General features: G+C 34.3%; 2 protein-coding genes and 1 non-coding gene across 3 annotated transcripts; 1 reads left to right on the forward strand and 2 right to left on the reverse strand.

Annotated features, from left to right (window-relative positions):
- Positions 1-1,250: 1,250 nt before the first annotated feature.
- On the forward strand, positions 1,251-1,357 carry LOC141709561 (small nucleolar RNA R71). Its single transcript, XR_012570130.1, has one exon. It is a non-coding gene; the product is annotated as a small nucleolar RNA R71 (small nucleolar RNA).
- A 7,737-nt stretch (positions 1,358-9,094) lies between these two features.
- LOC141708267 (uncharacterized) lies at positions 9,095-13,117 on the reverse strand. The gene is made up of 2 exons (XM_074511788.1): positions 12,973-13,117; positions 9,095-12,099 (listed from the first exon to the last, which is right to left on the reverse strand). Exon 2 carries the CDS (start codon positions 11,926-11,928, stop codon positions 9,709-9,711), a length of 2,220 nt encoding a protein of 739 aa, XP_074367889.1. The 5' UTR covers positions 11,929-12,099; positions 12,973-13,117; the 3' UTR covers positions 9,095-9,708.
- Positions 13,118-14,693: 1,576 nt separating this feature from the next.
- LOC141708268 (putative protein phosphatase 2C 76) lies at positions 14,694-22,009 on the reverse strand. The gene is made up of 9 exons (XM_074511789.1): positions 21,829-22,009; positions 20,878-21,176; positions 19,725-19,852; positions 18,775-18,873; positions 18,375-18,533; positions 17,343-17,429; positions 16,819-16,910; positions 15,732-15,806; positions 14,694-15,190 (listed from the first exon to the last, which is right to left on the reverse strand). Exons 2-9 carry the CDS (start codon positions 21,129-21,131, stop codon positions 15,032-15,034), a joined length of 1,053 nt encoding a protein of 350 aa, XP_074367890.1. The 5' UTR covers positions 21,132-21,176; positions 21,829-22,009; the 3' UTR covers positions 14,694-15,031.
- Positions 22,010-25,144: the final 3,135 nt, after the last annotated feature.

Genomic DNA, 25,144 nt, shown 5'->3' on the forward strand with positions numbered 1-25,144 from the left:
TAATGCTTGCTCCCAAATCACAAAGGCACTTGTCAAAAGTTAGATTGCCAATGGTGCAAGGAATGGTGAAGCTTCCTGGATCTTTCAGTTTTGGTGGTAACCTTTGTTGCAGAACAGCGCTGCATTCTTCCGTGAGAGCAACGGTTTCAAGGTCATCCAGTTTCACCTTCCTTGAAAGAATAGTCTTCATAAACTTCGCATAACTAGGCATTTGTTCCAGAGCCTCAGCGAAAGGTATATTGATGTGAAGTTTCTTGAACACCTCCAGAAACTTCCCGAACTGTCTATCCAGCTTTTGTTGCTGCAATCTCTTAGGAAAAGGTGGTGGAGGATAGAGCTGTTTCTCCCCTGTATTAGCCTCAGGTAGAGTGTGTTCAACAGTAGTCTTCCTTGGTTTCGCCGCTTTCTCCTTTTGCTTAGATTCTTCTTCTCTAATTTCAGCTTCTACTTCTTTTGCCTTTTCAGCCTCAGCTACTTTTCCAGACCTTAAGGTAATAGCCTTGACTTGCTCTTTAGCTTCCTTCCTGCCTGGTACTTCCGTGTCACTGGGAAGAGTGCCAGGTTGACGATTGAGCACTGCATTGGCTAATTGACCGATTTGATTTTCCAAGGTCTTGATAGAAACCGCCTGACTCTTGCACAACAGCTTAAGTTCCTCAAAATCAGCACTAGTAGGTGCAGCTGCACTTCCCTGTTGAGGATATGATTGCCTTGTAGCATACTGCTGTGGTTGCTGGAATCCAGGTGGGTTAAACTGTTTACTCACTCCTTGCTGATATGGTGGCTGAATAGCATTCTGATTATTCCCCCAGCTGAAATTTGGATGATTTCTGTTATTAGGATAATAGGTCGCTGGCACAGGCTGCTGTTGTCGCTGATAATTATTCACATACTGAACAGATTCGTTGACAAGAGAACACTGATCCGTAGCATGAGAACCTGCACAAAGCTCACAAACCATAGCTATTTGATTAACTCCATACGTAGCCAGAGAATCAACCTTCATTGATAGCGCTTGGAGCTGGGCTGCAATAGCGGTGGCTGCATCAACTTCCAGAATACCTGCTACCTTGTCTAACGTCATCCTCTGAGTTGGGTTTTGATGCTCATTTGCAGCCATCGTCTCTATAAGATTATACGCCTCAGTATAGCTTTTAGCCCATAAGGCTCCTCCAGCTGCTGCATCGAGCATGGGCCGAGATTGGGCCCCCAAACCATTATAAAAACCAGTGATCACCATCCAATCCGGCATTCCATGATGTGGACATTTTCTCAACATTTCCTTGTAGCGTTCCCAAGCCTCGCACATAGATTCTGTAGGTTGCTGCGCAAACTGAGTAAGAGCACTCCTCATAGCAGCAGTCTTTGCCATTGGATAAAACTTCACCAGAAACTTTTGCGCAAGATCTTGCCACGTAGTGATGGACCCAGCTGGTTCAGAATGTAACCAGTCTTTAGCCTTATCCCTCAGTGAGAATGGGAAAAGCCTCAACTTGATAGCCTCGTCAGTCACGCCATTATACTTAAAAGTGCTGCAGATCTCGACAAAATTCCTTATGTGCATGTTGGGGTCTTCAGTTGCCGCTCCTCCAAAAGAAATAGAATTCTGCACCATCTGAATAGTGCCCGGCTTGATTTCAAAGGTGTTAGCTTGAATAGCCGGATGAAGGATGCTTGACTGAATGTCATCAATTTTAGGCCGAGAAAAATCCATAAGAGCTGGATCAGCTTGAACAATACGATCTCCCATGTTTACTGGTTCTTTCTGCTCAGTTCCTGAATCCGAATCCTCAAAATCTAACTTCTCCGGAATATCAAGAACTTCGTCTGTCTCCTCAGCTGTATCTAAAGTCCTCTTGCGAGCACGAGAACGAGTTTGCATAAACGCTGCTAAAGTACCTGAAACACAACCGAAAAGAGTAAGTAACTACTACGTCCTAATCACTGAGTCCTAATGACCAATGATGGTAAGTACACAACTAAACAAATACGCCGAGTCCCCGGCAGCGGCGCCAAAAACTTGTTAGGGCGAAAACACGCACTAATATTCACGCAAGTATACGCGTTCGCAAGTAATATAGAATACTTTCTAGTTCGTTCCCTCAGAGACTCAGACTAAATTATTGTCTAATTAAACTCACTCACCAATGTATGATTACTTCTCAATGTTAAGATAATAACACTTAAAATTGTTGATTAAATATTAACTATAATTAACTACTCAATTAACCACTTAACTAACACTTTAATTTATCAATAATAAAACACTCATGAGATCACAACTTCATTATTACTTCCTTCTATAGCCATTATTATTATCTTTAGCATGTGACAGTGATGACATTAATCGAATAACACGAAACTGATAAAAGCCAACTTTCATTGTACTAATACCATTCTACCAAGCATCCACAATTAAGATAGAAGTTGAATAGTCATCAATTATGTTGAGTTCCTATATGTCTACAGAAATTGACAACACAACGATTTAAGCACAAGTTATCCCTTTTAATTACATAGGGCAAATAAAACTGTTAGAGTTACCCACTAATCATGCACAACATACATGAACCTATGCTAGCATGGCAAGTTCTAAATCTCAAGATCCACCGTCGCTTCACAAGAGATTAACACCCTATCTTATATGTTCGCGACGCACATAAGACGAATATGCACAACCAATACTAGATATCATGCAATCATCACACACTAAAGTATTAAACAATTAACTAAAGAATTCCATAATAAATCCGATGTAACCCCATGATCACGATTAGCCCATAATAGAACTTATCGCCATCATGGGTTCATATGAAATCATGACAAACAACACAAGAAAATAATAACTACACTAATTATATTAAAACAGAGTACGTCATAAGAGTAAATAAGTCAAAGCAAGAAAACTAGCATCCAACGTTACAACGAAACAAGAATCACAAGAATATATGCTTCCTCTTCGTTGCGGTGTGCTAAATCGGTCTTCTTCCTTATCTCCTTCGCTTCTTGCATAAAACACAATCTAAAACATAATTCCCTTAATACTCCCTGTGAAAACGTCTCAAATCTACCTATATAATAGTCCCATAAAACTCAGATTACATAGAAGTTGGAAGCCACACAGAAGTAGAAGTCTAAAATAATTCAGCTTTTTCCCCGACCTTGCGCGGCCGCTCAGCATATATGCGCGGGCGCGCAAGCTGCTGCGCGGCCGCTCAGCATTGCTGCGCGGGCGCGCAGGACCCTACTGGAAAAATTTCAAGCTTGCTCCGTTTCTTCGCTGTAATATGCCCATTCCTTTCCTCTCGCAATGGTGAACACATGCCAAGGCTTATTCTTGATGATTCCTCTCCCGAAATGCAACTAATACCCTGAAATGCATAAACACTAGAAAAACGCATCAAATACACAAAATACTTGATTTCAAGACACCAATTTAAGCCATTTTAAGACGTTCTAAGTGGTATAAAATGCCACTTATCAGTTACTTGCTTCCAGTGCGGGAGGAAAGGGTATGTTTCCAGAGATTGTAGAGGACCAGCAATGGCAGCTGGTGTTCCGAAAGTGTTAGCATTACCTCCACCACCACAGCATAATCAGCCTAGAGCGAGAACTTTTAATATGATGATAAAAGAAGCTGTATAGAGTCCTAGTGTGATTGCAAGTACGTTTTCTGTGAATTTAGTAGATGCAAAAGTATTGATTGATTCTGGAGTCACGGGATCTTTTATTTCTGAAGAGTTCATTGATAAGATATGTTGTGAAATTTAACGGTTGGGTGAAGCGTTAATTATAAAATTAATGAATGACGATCAAGTTCCTGTAAATCGAGTATGTCTCGAATGCGATATCGAAATAGCAGGACATCATTTCACAGTCGACTTGATACCATTCAAGTTAGGAGAGTTTGATGTTATTCTATGAATGGATTGGTTAGCCGGTAGTAATGCTCAGATCGATTGTGCGAATAAGAAAGTGAAATTGCCAACCACGGATTATGCAACGGTAATGTTTAGGGGTGAGAAACAGTGAGAGAAATTCCTGACAAAAATGTAGACTAAACGATTGTTACGACAAGGATGTAAAGTTTATTGAGCTTATGTGTTGGATACTGAAAAGGAAAGTCCGGAGTTCTTCAGGGTTTTGGCCAGAGAAGACGACAACGTGATTGTTGATTGATATAAACCAGAGGGTTGTGTTCCTGGGTTGATATTTAATGAAAACCCCTCGAAAACGTGAACCAACTCTGCCTGGATTGGCCTGAATTAGGCTGGCCGGAAAATTTTCCTGTGGCCGGTTTCTGGGTTCTTGGTGACCCGTTTTGTTCATCTTGACCCGGTTGCAACCCGCTTTGCAACCCGGTTTTGATCCGTTTTGTCAGAAATCCATTTTCTGACAATTGTTTTTGGAATTTTTATTTTTATTTTATTTTTGTTAATTATAAAAATCAGTTTTATTTATTTTATAAATTGATTAATTAATTATTTAATTAATTTATTTATATTATAAATAATTATGAAATAATTTCTTAAAATTCGAAATTAATTATTTATTTATTTTTTATTTATTAATTATATTAAAATGATTAATTATTTTGATAATGAATCAAATTATTTTCAATAAATCATAATAAATTCATTTTAATTCCAAAAATTATGAAAAAATCATTTTTAATTCTGATTTTTCCTATATAATTATTTAAAAATATTTTAAGGGTTCAATAATTTTGAATAATTAATTTTATGGAATAATAAATTGATTTATCTTTATTTATCGAACAATAATTGAACCGTTTATCCGATTTAAGCGAAACGAAAGCACATCGACTCGGAAAAATGATCTATTTTCATTACAAATAGTTTTAAATCCTAATTTCTTTTAGAAGCGAGTCGACTTTCGGTATTTATTTATTTATATGCCCTATTACTAATAGAGATGAGCCCAATAAATTCCAAAAAATAAAGAAACGAGCCAGATTTTGTTCAGTGATGCAAATAGCGAGTCGATTTTAATTCTAAAAAATATTTTAAACCTAGAATGACTATGTGACTTATGTGCTATATGAATTATGTGATTAATCGAGTCTTATTTGTTAATAGTTATTATACGAGTCAATTATACGCGTACGAGTAGACGATACAGGTTACGTGAAGTCGGTTTGAAACGCGATTGAGATACAAGTTGACTAAATAAGTGTCTTTCTTTGATAGAGACGAAGCCAACAAGGCGGACCGAGCCAGTATTAGAGAACGGTGATTTGCTTGTGATAGATTGCGCGAAAGACAAGTTTTTCCCCTATTCTAAATTCAGAATAGTGAATTGACTTCAGATTCTTATGGCAATTATACACTTATAAATCATGTTCACAAACACTAATACACAATTATTATTCTTTTGTTCATATTTCTTTTCGATTCCTGATTTCTCTTAATTCGTTTAATCCTCTATTCATATTTCAATAGCTTATATATATATATATATATATATATATATACACATATATCCTGATATATTCCGATGTTGGGATACATCAAAGCATACCGATCATTCCGGTTGCTCATCTATGGATTGGATGTTGACGATTAGGATCAGGTATACACTTGATCCTGAGGACCTGAAATTAACCGGATCCTTGTGTTAGGCCGTAGATCCTGGGTATTAGATCCATTGAGGTATAAATCTGCACTGTATCCTGGCTGATCAGCAGGATATAGGTGTGAACTTATGTCCAGTTTAGTTTATTGATACTCGTCGATGATGGCCTTTGTTCTTCTCTCGCGAGGTTATATCTTTGCAGATATAACCAACTTACCGGCTCATTTAGCTTTATTATAACAATGTATATATATTGTGGACTTGTTGAGCAACTTATGGGTCACCCCTTTTTTGTTGTTATTCACCTTATTGTTTTCAGTTAAGAAGGAAAATGAAACATATCCGGACTCGCGTGGTAAAAAAAACGAGTCAAGCAGCATGAACCTCTAATATCAAAAGTGTTGATCCCGATTCAGGAAGAAAACTTTGAGTTACCTGAGCAGGTGTAGTGTAGATAGAAAATGTGTGTGTTTTAATAAAGATGAATTTAGTTTAAAATATGTTTAGACAATGGTTTGTAATAAAGAGAGTTCAGTGAGATTTTAAATTCGGTTTGTAATAAAGGTAAAGTGTAGTTCTTGATTTCATACTTTAAACTAAAAAGATATTGGTTAGTATTAAAAGGGTTAGATATGTATCTGCTTAATTGTTATACAGGTTTGAACATGTTTGGTAATAAACTAGTTACCCCCAGACTTATACCCCGGGTTTGGAGGGCGTCACAGGAGGCCTTCCGTCCAGGCATACCCCTGGAGGTCTCTAACCACGGACACCGCATTCTTATGGTTGCATTACAGGAAGGAGTTCTTCAATAGAGTACCTGCAACAAATAGGTTAGTAATAATAATCTCTTTTCTTTTTGAATTGTCAAAGGAATTCGTCCAAGTCACCATGCTGAAATCCCATCTAAACCATCTCGTCAACTTAGGCGCGCCCTATGATCTTCCACCTGTGAGTAGCTAACTTAAAACATTTACTCAAGTTCCCTTCATTATGCATCACTAGGGCGCGCCTCTCTTATAGCAGAGGGCGCGCCTTTAACATTTGCGGATGCCTTAATTGATTAATTCTTTATAACTTCAGGGTGTGCCTTCTCTTATTACCAAGATGTGCCTATTACCTTCATAGGAAGGAACTTGCCTTATCGTTTCCTTAATTTTAGGTATTCATATCTCAATTTTGACTATCTTATCTGATTTTGACCCAAATAACGTTTATGCCAATTTTTGGGCATAACATTATAATCGACTAAATTTTAATGGAAGATTGAGAATTTGCACCGATGAGTTGTTAAATTTTACTTTGTATTTAAAGGTACTTCACATTTATTTATTAAATCTTTAAGAAAATAAATAAAATCTAAATACTGTTTAAAGTTATACCTATTTAGTTTCTTTATATTAAATAAAATTATAATTTAATGATTTATACCAGGAATAATAAACCGTAAGAAAAGTCATCCCTCTATACTACATTCTCCCGTTCAAGTCCAATTTTCTTGAGCCCGGGGCACTTCAGAAGCTGGGTCCGCCCGACCGCCCCTGGGTTGGGTGCTTGTGCATGCATGGTAGCTAAAACAGATTTCTTTTTGTTGTCTCATCTATTTTTGCATTACATGTGCATATGTTAGGCAAATAGCAGATTTCGTTGTGTTTCATAAGTTTAAGTGATGATCAACTTTACGAGGAACCACAGCACATTAAATTGTTGATACATCAATTTATACGAAAGTATTTAATATTATTAAATGGACTTTTATGAATAATATGCAATTTAAGGGTTATGTGTAATAGCCTTGGTTTGGAAAATATTAAAATGAATAAGTAATTTTTTAAGTGAGAATTAGATAAATATTTATAAGTTATTTAAGTTTTTGGATAATTTTACTTATAACTCATATTTTCTAAATTTAGATGAACTAAAATAAATAATTTTAAATATAACTATCTTAATTAATGAATATTAAATTATATAACGTTTTAAAATATTTGTTTTAAACTTAAAATTAATAAAAAAATAAAAAATCAGAATATGTTAAGAAAAAATACGTCACTACTAATATTTAAATTAAAACTTATAAACCGTAAATTCCACCAATTGATAAACACTTGTTAATAAATTATTGTGGGCTTATAAGCTATAAATGAAATTATAAGTTAGAAACAAAGATGCCCAAATAGGATATAAATGAGAAGATAACATGTTTGAGGCCATAAGAAAGAAATATTTATAATCTTGATTCAATAGTTTGGTTTTCTTACTTTTTAAACTAAATTTGATCACCGGTTAAATGCTTGATTATCCTTTTTCGTCGTTTTTCTTGTGATCTTCATAATGAAATCATTTTTCCTGTTTTCTTCATTACTTTTTCCTTTTTTTATTTTTATTTTTTATTTTATTCTTTACTCGTTTCATTCTTTAAAATTCATATTAATCATTGACAAATTTCATATAATAATATTTTTTTATAGGATCCCAAAATTTATTAGGACACAAGAGTTGAATTAACTATAACAACATTTTTTCCCTAAATTTTACAATTTTTACGTAGAAAGTTAAATTTAAATAAAAAATCATTGAAGCATTTTTTTTTCTATTAATAGCCAGAGAATTTTAAATAATCATGTTCTTTGGGAGTGTGTCATTTTTCTATTTAATTTAACAAATTTTTAACTTAGAAATAGCACCAATATTGTATGTGTTTTTACTGCAACATCTATGTTCAAAGGGAGACGCTTGTTACCTGAAAATAGTTGGTTATATTTTACCAAAGATGACAGATATTAAAATAAATAAAAAGAGGTGGTTGCAACATAATTGCACTTTACAAATGACTAAAAAAATAACATTATGCACTTATCTACAAAAATTTAGAAAACTTTTACACTTTAAAGGTGTAGAGTATTTTTAGATTTTGTTACTTGAACCATCTCGATTCTGACCAATGGGACATATCATTGGTTAAAGGCTCCCGAATACTCAATTTTTTTATTGGGAATTTTTATATAAAAAACATGTATCTTTAACTTTATTCAATAGAAAGAATGATGATTATCTTAAGAGATTATAATTTTGTTTGTTTCGGAATTCAATTATCCTAAAAAAAATATTCAGAGTCAGGATGGTTGAATCATATGGGCTGGGCTTGTCCCTGTTTATAATTTTTAAGTAACTATTTATCAAAAAAAATAGCATTCTTTCACAAATATGAGAGAATATGCATAGTTGCAAATCCAGTGATGTGAACAATATTTTGATTCGGCAGAAAAAACAAAAGTTTGGTTGTTTCTGAGTTTTTGATGAAAATAGGATTATCACTTGTAAATTAAAAATATTCGATGATGAAACCTTTAAACACAAGAACTCATGAACTACATGAGAGGAAAGCCTTGAAAAAAATCTAACATAACATGTAAAAAAGACGAGTTAATAAATGAAGAGTTACTGCCAGCGGCAAGGAGCGGCAAGGTACATGAAGAGTTACCGAGAGCGGGCAAGGTTCATTCAATCTTCACTACTTCAAGAAATTATAGTTCACTACATAATATTTTAACAGCAGAAGACAGCCAGTATTGACTACCACAAAACATAACAATATATAAAAAACCAAGCACCAATTCAAATAACAATCTTCATATAGAGAGATGTTCTGCTTCTTAAGTAAATGCAGTTGACAGGCCACATAATCGTTCACCCTTCTTCTTCTACTCACATGTTATAATTGCTAGCACTCATTTATGTTAGAAATGCTAGATAAATACTTCCAAAACAGGTAGGAATCTGCCTTACAGAGGTTCTAAACCGATCCACCAACTTCAACTTTATTTTGCCTGCTTCTCAAAAGATTGATTCCGTCTACTTATGGTCAGGTTTGTATACCCAAAAAATCAACTGTTATATGTATCCTCAAAAATCTTCAGATTCTACTAAACTTCGAGACGATTAAGTACACTGCACCTTCCTTTATGGTCAGGTTTGTATACCCAAAAAATCAACTATCATATGTATCCTCAGAAATCTTCAAATTCCACTGAACTTCGAGATGACTAACTACACTGCAGCTTCCTTTGTACCTGTGCACAGTCAACTATCTCCCATTCCTTTGTCTCTTCATTATTCTTTGACCACCTGCTCTTTCTCAGATTTCAAAGCACCTCCAACATTATTAACCACACCTTCTCTTGAGGCACCATACAGTTTTTTCTCCTCAACAGCTATAACTTCCTCGGTTGCAGGCTCCCCATCTGCTTTTGTAAGCACTTGAAGAAACTCCAATGGAGTAGCTGCTGGATCCAGTTCGAGGTAGCCTTTCGGAGCATTTTCAGCTTCATGGCCTGTAAGCGTGTAGTGCGGGATCCGATGAGAGAACCTAAACATCTCTTCTTTGTGTATTCTCGTTACCTTCTCACCATCTCGGTGTGGATGAAAGACTGTCCTGAAGCCAGCAACTTTGACTAGAGGAGTTACAGACACGCCTTGTTCTTCAATATAGTCATCACAAACTTCCACCATGTCGTATTTGTGAATAACTTCATCAGGGGTATGTTCGTTCCAGTCACTAGACCAATTTCTGTAAAGAGCCCAGATGTCTCCCTTTTGGGGCAGTACTTGTAGGACCCCGCGCATGCCCTTCGTCCACTTAGCCTTGTGTGAAAATGAATTTAAAGATTTGTTGATTTCATATTTCCCAACCCTAAATTCACCACAGCTTTTGGAGAACCCACAACCTACCCACTCCATTGGACCAAATTCACTATTGGTTCTCGAATTGAGCCAACTGATTCTCATTTTGAATGGCTTCCTGGAAATAACCTTGTGAATGAAAGCATAGAATCGCGGCATGCCATCATCATCATCATAAGCAGCCCAGATTTGACCATCTCCGAAAGAGCTTTCTGTCCTATCCATATCAAAATCATGGAAATCGGGATCTGGAACGTCCATTGACTCTGCTACATGGTTTTCGTTTTCACCATCAGCAGAAGTGCTATTGAGATGCTCTGCATGTTTATCTTTGGCAGGGGAGGAGTCGCCATTGAACTTGTCTTCAAACTTTGTCCCATTTTTCAATTTTTCTTTCTTTGCTTGTTCTATCTTCCTTTTCTCTTCAGCCTTCTTAGCAGCCTCGAAGGTCCATCCACTCAATTTCTTCTTGACCTCTTTTTGGGCCTTCTCCATTAGCATGTTTCGGGTCTCAAGCAGCGTCAACTCCCTCGTGCCATTAGGCCTACTATTGGTGCCAAAAAACCCATGCAACCCAGAAAAGTTACCAGGTCCAGCACTTCTAGACGTCTGGAATGGCGCCTTCTCTCTATTGTACTGACCATTACCATCTACTACTCTTCTCTTAGAGGGCATTTCTTCCTTAAAACCAATACCTTGTGACTCTTCACGGGCTCTCTTTAATCTCTCATTTGCTTGCTGAACAACATTTGCAGCTTTCACAGCGACGGAAGGCTCAGTCTTGCCAGTTCTAACCACATTGGAGTGGGTTCCCCGATGAGGATTTGAATGTTTGTGCAAATTAAGATCTGCTGAACCTCCTTGCCTGACATTGGGTGTTGATGCAGTTTTTGTACCTGCTTTAATATTAGAAGGTTGTTTGCTTGTATTCAGATAGGTTTGCTCAGAACTTGGACCAGAAGAGATGGGAAAATTGTCAGGCGGTGCCACTTCTGAAGCCATGAAAGCCTGTTGACAATTGGGGCAAAGGAGGGTGTGGTTGAGGTATACCTTCAGATACTCATAATGCATCTTGCACCGGTTGCAAATAGTCCAAAATGTATCTGTTCTCCGAGATGTTGGCGGCGGAACAGTATTCTTACGAGTTCTTGGCTTTGGATGTGGCACTCTATATGTAACATTATGGGACCCATTTGCGCTGGGAGCAGCTGAAGGCCTTCCAGTTTGAGATGGTACTCTGTGTTGAAACCCATTTATACTCCTCCTCTGATTATAAGCTAACCTCTTTGCCTTGTCAGATAACAAACCCCAGGCTTCAGAGAGGAGCTTAAATGCACCGTCAGCACCAACAGACTTATTTTTATCAGGGTGAAGCATGAGAGCTAATTTCCTATACTGCTTCTTAATTGTTTCATCATCAGATGAAGGGGTTACGCCTAATACACCATACCAATCCATCTCACCACTAATTTTATTCTCTGCTGCAATATACACATCAAGTGTGGTTAACATTTGGGGAATACCCTCGAGGGGAGGATACAGAGTTTGGGCCTTCAAGGCAAATTTCTTTGCACCAGCAAAATCTCTGTCCTCTAATTTCTTCTCAGCAATAATTTTTGCCCGATCAGCTTCATCTTTATTGCACTCCATAACCTTCAGAACTGATCGGCAATGTTGACTTCAGGCAAGGTTGACTTCACACGAAGATATTCTTCACCAGAATTTGCTTAAACTCTATGGATGGTAACGGGGACACCCAAAATACATAGGTAACAGATTCTACCAGCAATTAACACAGCACTCCAACTAATTTTCCATCACCTGATTCAGGTAAAATAATGAAATGTCAGTAAACATTAGAATTTTTCAACAAAAATGGAAATGGTCACTAACTTGAGAATGCGAATCTATAATCTAAGCAACATAACCTTCTACCTCAGCTCAAGCATTTCTTCTTTTTTCCAAAGACATCTCAATTCACTTATTCAAATCTAAAGTAGCATGGCCCTGAATAAACTAGTTTAGACATACAACACCACTTGAATTTCTTATTTATTTACACAAAATAAAAAATGACCTAAAAAACCAAACCACAAATCCTCCGGACTACAACACAATTCACTATCCGATAAAATAAGGGAAAAAATATCCTTTACTAGAGCTCTAAGTGTTACTTCGTCTTCCCAAAACTATTAAATTTTACTAATTAGAATCTAAACCAGCATAGCATTCTGTAACCTAATTTTAACATAACACCACAAAATTCTTAGTCCAATCAAACAAAAACCTCGAAAAACAAATTCCCAAATCCTTCAGCACCGCAACACAATTCACTACCTGACTAAATCACGTAAATTCCCCTAATCTTCCTTGTCTATATAGCATACCACAAATGAACTATCATCACAAACAGATTCAAATCATCAACATAAACAAACTCCATAAACCAATTCACCTAAACAAAAACTCGAAAACAAACACGAAAACTCGAAATAACACAACCACAACTTCAAATTCACAATCTGGCTCCGTTAGATGCAAACAAATTCAAACACCACAAAATCAACTAACGGTCGAATTTCACCAAAACAAATCCACACATTCACTTGGATACAGTAACAAAATGCATTATATTCGCAAAAAAACACAGAAATCAAAATTACAAAAAAAAAAGAGTGAAGAAATTAAATATACCTGTAACGCTTGTAGAAATGAAAGGTAAATAATTCAAATCGTCACCATTGAATTGAGCTTGAGCTTCATAAATTTGTAAAATTATTTGAATTTTGGTCAAAACCCTCTTGAGAGATCGTTTCAAGTGCGTTTTGTAATTACTATAAATCTGATTGAAATCAACATTTTACAAGCCAAGCATATATAGCGTCTCGGGTTTATATTTTCACCCAACTCTTAACCATGGTTAGAATTTAACTCTGGTTTCTTTTCTATCTTATTAATTATAAAATATTCACAAATGATAATATTTGATATTAATATTTTCTAAAAGTGTGGTTTTGTATTTTTAACCTACTTATTTTACACGTTTACAGCTGTGGTTAGTAGATAACAAAGGAATGTTTATTAATATATGATTATTTTGGATGCTTCACAAATAATGATATTTGATATTAATATTTTCTAAAAGTGTGGTTTTAATATTTTAAACCTGCAAATAGATGACAAATACAGTTTTGGTTAATAGATGACAAATAAATGTTTATTGATATATGATGATTTTGAATAATATATAAATGATAATATTTGATATTAATATTTTCTAAAAGTTTGATTTTTGTATTTTAGACCTATTCAGATTATGATTTTATTAACTGTCTATAACAAATAAATGTTTATTGATACCTAGTTAGGTTATTATTTTTGTTACTTATTTATTGTGATCAGTCGATCACATAGGAATGTTTATTGATTTATGATTATATTGGATATTTTCTGATGAATTATTTTGATAATATGGAAATGTTTAAGATGGATAATTAATATATGATTACTTATTTATTTTATAATTTTATTTATTTATTTGTGAGGTATTAGGTTTTTCCATAATTGTGATTTTGTAATTTTGAATGACGTGTGTTTTCGATCATTTGATTGAATTTTCATTCATTTTTGTTTTATTATATTTTTTAATCACGGAGTATCTTTTAAATAAATATGATATAGTCAAGAGTATCCTTAATCTAATATACAAAAAGTATAAATATAAATTATATGAAAAATATTAATATAATAAACTCACAAATATTAACTGTGAAAGTAATATATAAAAAGTGCTATAAAAAATAATATCAAAGGTTTGTGAGTTATATAGAAAGTAACCCCAAGTGATACACTATGAAGTCATTAATCCTTGTGCTTTGAAAAACGGGAGCTTTTCTACAAATTACATTCATCAAATTCAAACTAAATAAATTTATGTGAAAGAAATTATTAGTTATTTATTTTCAAATTATTAGTATATCATAATAGTTCTACCAAAGACACAATTAAATTCATACACAAAGAATTTGGTGTTTATTAATTTTACAAAATGAAGAGTGAATAGATATATTTATGTAAATTTTAGAATTTAATCTTTAGGCCATGACTTGTTTAGACTTTAGAACAATTTTTTGGGTAAATTGTTACTTTACATGTTATATATACAATTTTTAGAACAATATTTAGACAAAATGAAATGTGAATAGATATACAATTTTTACTTTACATGTTATATCTCATTATTTGCATGTTAGATCTCATTGTGTTCAACATGGCAATTGGCAACTAAACGCTGTTCAGCTAGAAAATATTTTGTCTATGAAATATCATCCATTGTAAAGTTACACCCACACTTTTTTTCAAGCCCAACTTTTTCAAACTCCTTAATGATGCTCCATATGTTAATTTAGGACATGTACAGGTAAACCACCAAGTTGCCTTAGGTTCCACCCCAGCAACACAGTTCAATACAAAATCAAACATCATGCATGTGCTACAGATGTTCTTATTAAATTTAAAAGCTAACTGCCCAGGCAATGCTTATACTGGCATAGATCAACATATACACCGGCCTGGGGAAAACGTTGAAGGTTCATGTTCCTTCATTGCAACAGCAAAATAAGAAACAAAATGGTGAAACAGAAGTTCCAACATATCACCTAGCCTCCTGCAAGGTATGTCTTCTTGACTACCTCAGTCAGGCAGAGAAAACCTTGAACTCTTTAGATTCAAAACAAGGAAAGCCCATGGCATTTCAATCTTTTTTAGGATCAGCTGGGCTTGATTTGTTCCGGTGAAACTTTACCACAATGCAAGTGATATTATCAGCACTCCCGCGGGTAAAAGCAGTCTCTGTCAACTTCCTAGCAGCAGCTTCTGGTTCTTCTTCACTTGTTGCAAGTGACACAGCATCCTGTGACACAGTAACAGTATTTGTTTATTTAACATTTGCATGTGCATAGGGTGACAATCTAATGGTCTGATATGAAGTTATAGTTTGCAAGCCCCGCCAAAGAAAATTCTTAAGACTGTTATGAGTGTGGGTCTCTGGACTTTGATTCCTGTTTGAGTAATCTGTAAAAAAAATCTTGTTTGGCAAAAAAAACGTGTTTGCCCTGTGCGGCTGTTCTTCCGTGTTCTTTATTTAAGTGTGTTCTTTATGGAGTGCTACCATATATTTATATATACAAGATGATCATTTGAAGGCTTAAACTATTAATGCACAAGAGTATGCCTACATTGTTGGCAGTCATCAAGTTATCGATATAACTTATAGATCCCACATGTAAAGTTGAATTCTCTTTTGCCAATTCCAGCATATACACTACAGCACATGTTGGCTCGGGTCTCAGCCAGTTTATTTGAAGATTATGTATCAGCATTCTATACCAAAAAAACAATGTATCGGTTTTAATTACTTTTGCATCAAATGCCTTGCATTACATCAGTAATACCTCATTTGGTACGACATCCCACAGTCCATCACTTGCCAGCACAAGCAATTCAAATTCTTCATCAATTACTTGATCCTAAACACAGACAAAGAATAATAAGACTTAACTAAGAACATAAATGGAAGTAAGCAAGATATGATCTACTTGGTCAAACTTTTACATAAATATAGCACATGTAAACGATCACACATGAGTTGATTACAAAGAAATATTAGAATGCTCTATTCTGATTTTTACAATTAGGGGTTCACATATGATCAGCATCGTTTTTAGGTGCAAATGTGAAACTGCTTGCTGATCTTCTAAATATCACAAGTAAAAAAGTAGAATAAAAAATACGTAAAAGTGAACATGCTTACTTTAAATTTGTTTACTCAATTAATGCAGTAAATCACAGGATGACGGATAATATATGATTATGAACAAATAAAACTAGATCGCTATGTACTGGTTTTAACAATAACTGGGTCAAATATTAACTTAATTTTCAGACTAGTCAGAATCTTTTGTAGGCGCAAATATAGGTACAGATGTGAAGCTGCTTGCTGATCTTTCCAAATATCACAACTAAAAAAGTTGAATTAAAGATACGCAGTAGAATAAAAATGGACATGCTTACTAAAAACAATTCTACATATTTAATGCAGTGATGACATGATGACTGACAATATAGTATTCACAGTTCCAGTAGGCTTCACGCCAAATAAAAACTTAAAAAGAGCATACATAAGGGAAAATTGTACTTTTCAAGTACTTAATTACTAGGCCTACACGGTACTTACAATTGTTGTTTTTGGTTAGTTTTTACTACTGGCGGATAAAATATAATCTGGTACAAGATAAATTTTGTAAATTATATAGTATTCCATCTTTATCTGACAAACTGCCAATTAAATTTTTTTCCAAATAAAAATAAGGGAGAACAAAAACATAACAGAATATACCAAATTCGAAAAATCAAGGTTCATATAACACAATAGATGTCAAAATTTAGTAGGCCATCAACACACAAGAAAAATAACAAAGTAAACTGTCATAAAGTCAAAACTAAAACAGAAAAGGGAATGTGTTTTTTTTCAAGGTTTACCTGAATCTCAGGTTCTGCCACGACAAACTGTTTGAGCATGCGATTTCCAAAAGCGCGAGACATTGCCAAGACTCCACCTACCCTCCATGTCCCTGAAAGGAAGTCAAGAAATTGAACTTAGACTTGGTATTACCTATATAGAATGGTACTAACATCAATTTGAGTGTGAAAGTATTAACCTCTGTACTACTTATACATAATACATCAGTTGATGTTGGCCATTTTGTTATTTTGGCGATTTCTATTGTAAGGGCAATAGTTTATTATTTTACCAAGTATATGCAACTTCTTCAATATTACACAAAACATGCATGCATGCTTGTTTTCATCAAATATTTTCACTGCCAAACCCAAAATTTTTGTTTCCGTAATTAATAACAAATTCCACGTAATATAAAAACTACTTGATCAAACATTTATAATGGCATAGCCTCTGGTTAGTTTACACAAAAGGATATAACATAATGGTGCTCATTTGCTACTTAATAATACTTTAATGAAGCCACTAACAAAATATTTTTTACCTGCCCACATCACAACGCCACCAGCGTTTTCAATCCTTTGCCTCTCATCACTTCTATTTGGTTTGTGATCTTCAGAAAGCGGAATTGCTGTGAGACATAAAAGTGTGACATCTATTAAGAACTGTAACCGAGACTATATCGTCGATTAGTGTTGTTATTGCTATTTTGTCATTGTCCATTGTCCACCAAACACATAGTGATTATTATAATATAGTAATAATATATATTACTGGTTTGCAAGCAGGGAAGGAAAAGTAGCATAGTAACAATATATGATCGTGAGTCAGGGCTACAAAAGACTGTGCAAAACATGTCTATTTCTGTCTCTAGAACCAAACAACTGGGTGATGCTTTAAACCATGTACATTCTTTTAATAATATATAGAGGTCAATAAAGGTAGATGTATCACAGTTTCTGCAAGCTAAATTTGCATAACAGGTAATTTAGTCCAACATACTTGGTAACTAGTATGATAAAATAAAGGAACATGTCAATTATAAAACTAACATCTAATCAAGATAACATCTTTTTAACATAGTAAATAATAAATACTAAAATAATACCAACAACGCCAATCCCGAATTAAGGACTAGAAGCAACTCTAGACCACAACAAAGTTAAAACCGAGGGGGAGAAACAACATACATGTATAGTCCATATTCCATAAAAGGAATGCCAACAATTGTTAGCCAATATTGAGATCTAAATTTTGGCACCAATATTGACTTTGCAATCATCCATCACACTAAGAAGTGGCATTAGATTGGCATAATAACAAGTTAACTCAAGTTATGTGATATTGTAAGCATACAATTTTAAAAAATCAACTTTGTACTCTTTATGCTTGGGATTTCATGGCCCTGTTTGGATTGGCTCTTTGACAAGCCAACATGCTGTTTCCATTACCATCCACCATATAACACCAATCATTCCTTATAGTACCCTTTACAAATGGGCTATACAAAGTCAAAGGCCTAAGGTACTTTACTATCTCAATGAAAATCTTTATAATGCATCATATACGGGTATACCTTTCCCTGCCTTAGATATGACAGTTCGCGAATCTCCAACATTCGCAACATAAAGATGGTTTCCAACAAGAACTGCCGTTGAAGCAGTAGAACCATCATCACGAAAATTATCCTTTTCAGACTCCAAAAAGTCTGTGTCAGTCTGTTGATATGTCTGACCTGCACATTCATGCAAGCAGTAAGTCACACTAGATGTGTAAGATCTATATAGGTGGTTCACAAATCCCTGATTAACAAAATAATAATTAAAAAGAACTCGGTAAGCAATAGTCTGCCACATAGCTATGGCATGTGTATTAAAAGATATTATGAGCTCTGAGACCTACTTCCTCAGGATCAAAATTATAAATGCAGTAATAAAATTAGTAAATATAATTTGGATGCCAAAAACGCTACATACTTATTGCCAATTTAGTGTTCTTCAAAAATTCTGGATGTTTCATGAGTTTCTCAAAGAGATGGTCCTTAAGAAACTCTGCTGCGCGTGAACCTCCGTGACCTATAAGAAAACAAAACCTTATAATATATGTGAGGAATAGATATATAAGAATTTTCCGACTATTTAAATTAAAATTTAAAAGCTACTGAATTAACGAATGCACCAGTTAAAACAGTTCAACAATATATAATTCCATTTAGAAAGGCAGTTAACTAGTTAAGAAGTTGTGGTAAGAGCGATAGAAGGGCAACACAATTTATATAATTCATTCGCCCGATTGGCTGCCTTCAATAATATATACCCTATATTGACAAGTATTCTCCCATGCCAATAGTTGTTGACTAAGATAGGCTATACTACCTTGATTAGGACTTGTCAAGATAGCGAACATCTTCGAAATTCAATATTTCCACAATTGCTTTATTGATCTACTTGTTTAGATCTCATTACATGTAAAAACAACACGTCAAAGTAACCGCAATCCCCCTACTGATATACCAGCAATACATATTCAATGAATAATTCTGAATAGTTATTGCCCGCGATAGACTAATAAATAATGACAAGCAGTACAGTTTTAGAGACTGACACAATTGCAGTCACACTTCGGTATGTGGTTTGCTTACTCAATAACCCTATTTGATGACTCAAAGGGGGGTACGGTGCCACATGTCTCATGTGTGTCTATTACTCTATTTAATACCATAACCCCCATCTTAAACATGGAGTAACTCATTTTTCGGCATCTGGCTAATCCTACATGGAACAATATGTTAGAATAATGGTTTCTAGAAAGTAGAAAGTAATGATTTTTATGTTAACCTTGCCACACAAAGATTCTTCAATTATATATATACCACATATGGGCCATATGAAAAGTTTAGATGTGAGATGATGATGAAAAACCTAACCATCGAATATTCCGAAAAAGCAGACTGTTTGCCCATCAATCTTGGAAGTCTTAAGATCGAAGAAATCCTCCATGCTGGCTCGCTTCCCCCTAAAACTCGAATACCCGCAGCTCAGTTTTCCATCTTCACTGCAGCAAAGAGTAACATTATGTAGAATCACCTTAAAGGATACATTATTAAAAGCATATATATGGTAGGAAGGGAAGCTACAGAGATAAATGGATTTCTTTCGTATACTATGCTGTTACATAAATATGTAGATACAGTTTTGGTGAATGGGAGGGGCGAACATCAATTATTTTAGCATCGTCCTTGGACTCTCCGAGGAAGGAGCAAATATCACAAGCCATGTTCCATTAAATACTATAAAAGATAACCTATATCTCCACTGGTTGGAAAGTACCCTCATTTCATTCTTTGATAAACAGATTCTAGTTCTAGATCTTCTAATTCAATTGATATATTAATACTATGAACTCAAAGACAGTCATTTACTACTTTTATCTAGGATCATTAAGCACCATTAATCCTATAAAGAAGCTAATAAAGCCATGCACGACTACTAAATTACAGCTGACTAAATACAACCCTGCATTTACCTACTCGTTTTAGTTAATGACATGTTCATTTAAATGTTGCCCAAAGAACTTTTAAATGCATTTCCACATACATGGCTAAGGCAGTGAAATAACATTTATTCATTCACTAAATCCATAAAACCATTAGAATGTGGAATAGCATGGGCTCTAGGGTTCCATAGCATCGTAACCCATTTTCTATATATAAAAAGTAATACTGTATTAGTAAATTACTATATATGCATTTTTAATTTATTAAATTCTGTAACCAACCATGATATTGGAGATCTAATCAGAAATTCAGGATGCTACATTTGAAACATTCTCTTAACGTACAACGAGTCATGCCACTTGTATTGCAATATACATAAGGAGATTACAATAATGACCGTTAAAACATCAAAGGCATATGGGACAAATATAAATTCAAGCCAGCAAAGAAGTTCAATGAGTTCATGTCCAGCTCTGGGTTACTAAAGTTTTATATACTATAGCAGGATACTTTAAGGAGTTTAATTCTGACAATCTATTGACAGTATAGAGGTTCGTCACACAGGAAATGACAATACACCCACCTCTTCCATCCTCCGCTAGCATAGCCACCTTCCCCATCCTTTTCTGGCAATATACTGACATTGGATCCTTGACTAGCAGTAGCTCCGGTATCCACCATCATCTTTCTTGATGTTCTAAAGTCACGGTTCCCTAAAAATGCTAGGCTATGAGCTGCATCCAAACTTCTCCTAATGGCCTTCAATCGAATTATTTGCTCAGCTGTTCTTCCGACAAGCCCAAGTTGAGGAATCGCTGACCTTAGGCAACTATGCATACCATATAACTTAACCACCTAGCTTACTTTTTCCGGATATAAAACCTGGTGAACAAAACATAATTCAAAAATGTTACTAAATTTCAACAAATACAAACTATCACTCACTGCCATAAATATAAGTAAAGACATTTTTATGTAGAGTAACAAAGAAACGATAATATAATTTCAAAATTTCACTACTTGGACAAGAAAACCGTAAGAGCTAGCATCCATCAATCATTAAAAACCATAAATCATCCTTAACAGCTACGCACTCAAGTACATTCACAACATTTGATAAGCATTTATCTTAACAAAGAACGTCAGCATAAGTTGTTACCAGTATCAAGCTTAGATAAGCATACTTCAATTTCCACACTAACGGAATTAAACAATTAAAATTGGAATAATAATACGCAATCGATTCTGATAATAAAAAAATAACATAAATGAATGAAATTATCAAACAAGCAATATCGAAAAATAAAAAAGCGTATGCAACACTTGAAATAATTAAAATCACATGAAATCAGCAATAATAAAAATTAAATAAAGAGTTATATAAAAAAAGCAATCGGATCGATGAAAAGGAAAGAAGAGAAAGAACTAGGATCCGAATCTGAGGGCGTTGAATATGAAAATAATGATTGGCAAAAAAATCAAACACGTTATAGGCCTTCGCAAAGTGTGTGTAAAGCATATATAGTATACACACCTTTGTGGATATGTCCGGGGGGTGGAATAAGATCTGAGCAGGTTAGATAGAGATATTCATTTAGAATTTTGATAATAAAGATGGAACAACAGAAAGAAAGAAAGTAAATGTGTTTGTATGTAGAGGCGCCTATATAGTGAAACACAATGCACCCCACGGAGCGAGAGGGAGAAGAAAGTAAATATGTTTGTTCCGGAAAAAAAAAACTATTTGAAAGAGTGTTTACTTAAACCGAACCGAACTACCCGGAATATTCCGCAAAAGCATGTTGTGGTGGCACTATGATCTATGTAGTTTTCCCCTCATTCAAAAGAACGACATGCTGTTTTATGAAAGATTTCCGACTTGTGTGTGAACACATAAATATGTGTAAATATGAAATATAACGATTGAAAGATATAATACGCAATACCGAATAGTGATTGTTTGTAGTTAATCTTATCCCACATAAAAACACTTTTCATATCTTCAACCCAATCTTATTTAAGAACACTCGCAGAGCTTCTACTTTGTAAATCAAAAAACTCTTTGTTCTAAAAAAGACAAGACATGCGATCTACCAAAAAATGATTAGTGTCAATAATGTATGAAACTCATAATACAATAATAATAGAATTAAGTACATTAAGTAGTGTTCTAAAAATCCCCGATTTTTAAAAAAATCTTTGATTAATCCCCGATTAATCCTTAAAAAATATTTGGCCGGTCTATTTTTTGAAATTCGATTAATATTAATAAATTATTTTTGAATTATAAATTTCATAATAAATAAGGTAAATATATTAAATATTATTAAAATATTTAAATATATCCGATTTTTGTTCCGAGTAATCCCTCCGATTAATCCCTGATTTGCCGATTGATCACTAATCGGTACTTAAATCGATTAGTACCGATTACCGATTTTTACAACCATGTTGATTAACGAAATGAATAAACTAATACTATATGTTACTAACACTATATGCTACTAACACCTCAACAAGATCTATCTGTCCCATAAGTTATCAAGCACTCTAATTCAACACCTCCAAGACCTTCTATCTAATACCATATCCACGAAGGTTTAAAAAATGCAAATCTGATTTGATTTGATTTGATTTGATTTACTTCAAATTTGGAGATTATTCGAATAGTAAATCGGATATGATGTTTTATTTTTTTTATATTTACTAAATTTATTTTATTTATAATTTATAATTCAATAATAATCAATCATATTTTATTATATAATAATAATAATAATAATAATAATATAGTTATATACTACATTTAATAATATATAGTTAAACATAAATCAAATGATAGAAAATGTGAAAGTTAAATCTCATTTGACCCTGAGTACTTTTAACTCATATCAGATATCTTAAACACGAGTACTCGACCGAGTTAGACTTTATTTTAGAACACTTTCCTGATTTTTTCTTTAAATTAATAAGGGTGGTAATACTAGTAAGAGAATTTTTTTTATTAAATTTCTAATTTCATCGATAAATTAATATTTATTATTTTTATAGTAAAAAAGTAACAATTAAATTCTTTATAATACATTATATGTAAAATTAAATATATTGAAAATTGAAGTATTCTTTAAAAAAATGAGGTAAATTATTTGTTGCAACATGAATAAAATATATTAGAGGTCATTTATGATTTACAAAAAAGCCAGGAAAAAAGTTATTTTTAGTTTTGGTGGATTCTCCTAAATAAAGACGAACGTAAACGTCTCATTTTAAACTAATATTGCTTAAAATACCTTAAATTGCAAGTCCAGTCCAAAATACATGTTAGACACTATATTTTGTGCATTGTATTATGTTAGACGTGTCTTTTGGTTTGCACCAATACAATAATACAAGATTGTATTTATGTTATACTGAATATACCTTATTTAATCGAATACCTAATACATAATTATATGGCATAATTTTTATAAGCTTGACTTAGATATGGTACATGTTGTGTCAAAAACTTTTAGACATGATAAAACTAGGTCACTGACGAAAAGTAAGGGGTAGGCGACTAACGTTAAGCAATGCGTAGGCGACTGACGAGAAACAACGCGAACATCATAGGCGACGACAGATGAGAATGTATTGAAGTAAGAAAATAGGAAGACAAAGTCCAACACTACAACAAATATTAAAGAAGATAGTTGAGCAAAGCAAGGATGAATTCAACCACGTCTTGAGTCAAGAGAAAAGAGTGTGAAGTTAGAGAAAAAAGGGGGGATAAGGCTCCGGTTTGAATTGGGGAAAGAAGAGCAACGAGGAGGGGGGGAATATATATGCGTTGAAGTATGTAGAAGAGAGGGACCGGAGAGAGCTCAAGCACAACATTCACACTCGAACTAAACACATATATGTTTCTACCGGAATTTATTGGTTAAATGCTAAGATTATTGGATTACGTAAAGTAAATGTAAAGAAAGCCAAAAAAATAAAGAATACAAAGAATTGGTGACGCGGAAAACCCAAGAATGGGAAAAAACCGCGGGTGGGATTGGATACCCAACCTAATATGAAGTTCACTAGTATTTGTGAGATGATTACAACAATCTCAGAATGATCACATACATGTTTTGACAACATCGTTCTAACTCAACTTCTTCTAATTGTGATGATATTTAGGAGTGTATATGTGTTTGATTCGAGTGTGAATGTTGTGCTTGAGCTCTCTCTGGTCCCTCTCTTCTGCATACTTCAACGCATATATATTCTCCCCCTCCTCGTTGCTCTTCTTTCCCCAATTCAAACCGGAGCCTTATCCCCCTTTTTTCTCTAACTTCCCACTCTTTTCTCTTGACTCAAGACGTGGTTGAATTCATCCTTACTTAGCTCAACTATCTTCCTTAATATATGTTGTAGTGTTGGACTTTGTCTTCCTATTTTCTTACTTCAATACATCCTCATATGTCGTCGCTTATGATGTTCGCGTTGCTTCTCGTCAGTCGCCTACGCGTTGCTTAACGTTAGTTGCCTGCGCATTACTTCTCGTTAGTCGCCTAGTTTTATCATGTCTAAAAATTCTTGACACAACAATAGCCCCAGATTTTGTTATTTAATTATTTAAATAACAAAATCTTTCCTTAAATTGATAATTTTATTACTAATGTATCTAGCGTGTGGCAGTGGATTAGTCACTATCCCTGATACTCGTGTGAACCAATTGTTGATATGCATGCACTGGTCGCTCGTTTATCAAGAAACCCTTCAGCTCCTTGTAGGACTCTTCATATTACTATATACTCTCTTCACACAACGCATCTGCCTTTCATTCTTCTTCCATTCAGCCTTCATTATATCTTCTTTTTTCT

The sequence above is a fragment of the Apium graveolens genome, chromosome 2 (genome assembly GCF_009905375.1).
Source record: "Apium graveolens cultivar Ventura chromosome 2, ASM990537v1, whole genome shotgun sequence".
Classification (NCBI taxonomy): domain Eukaryota; kingdom Viridiplantae; phylum Streptophyta; class Magnoliopsida; order Apiales; family Apiaceae; genus Apium; species Apium graveolens.

Coding starts and splice junctions, on each gene's coding strand:
- LOC141708267 (XM_074511788.1), bottom strand. CDS start 11,928: ATGGAGTGCAATAAAGATGAAGCTGATCGGGCAAAAATTATTGCTGAG.
- LOC141708268 (XM_074511789.1), bottom strand. CDS start 21,131: ATGCATAGTTGCCTAAGGTCAGCGATTCCTCAACTTGGGCTTGTCGGA. Junction 15,807..16,818: donor TGGCAGAACCTGAGATTCAG/GTAAACCTTGAA, acceptor GTCTGTGTTTAG/GATCAAGTAATTGATGAAGA. Junction 15,191..15,731: donor GGGATGTCGTACCAAATGAG/GTATTACTGATG, acceptor ACTGTGTCACAG/GATGCTGTGTCACTTGCAAC.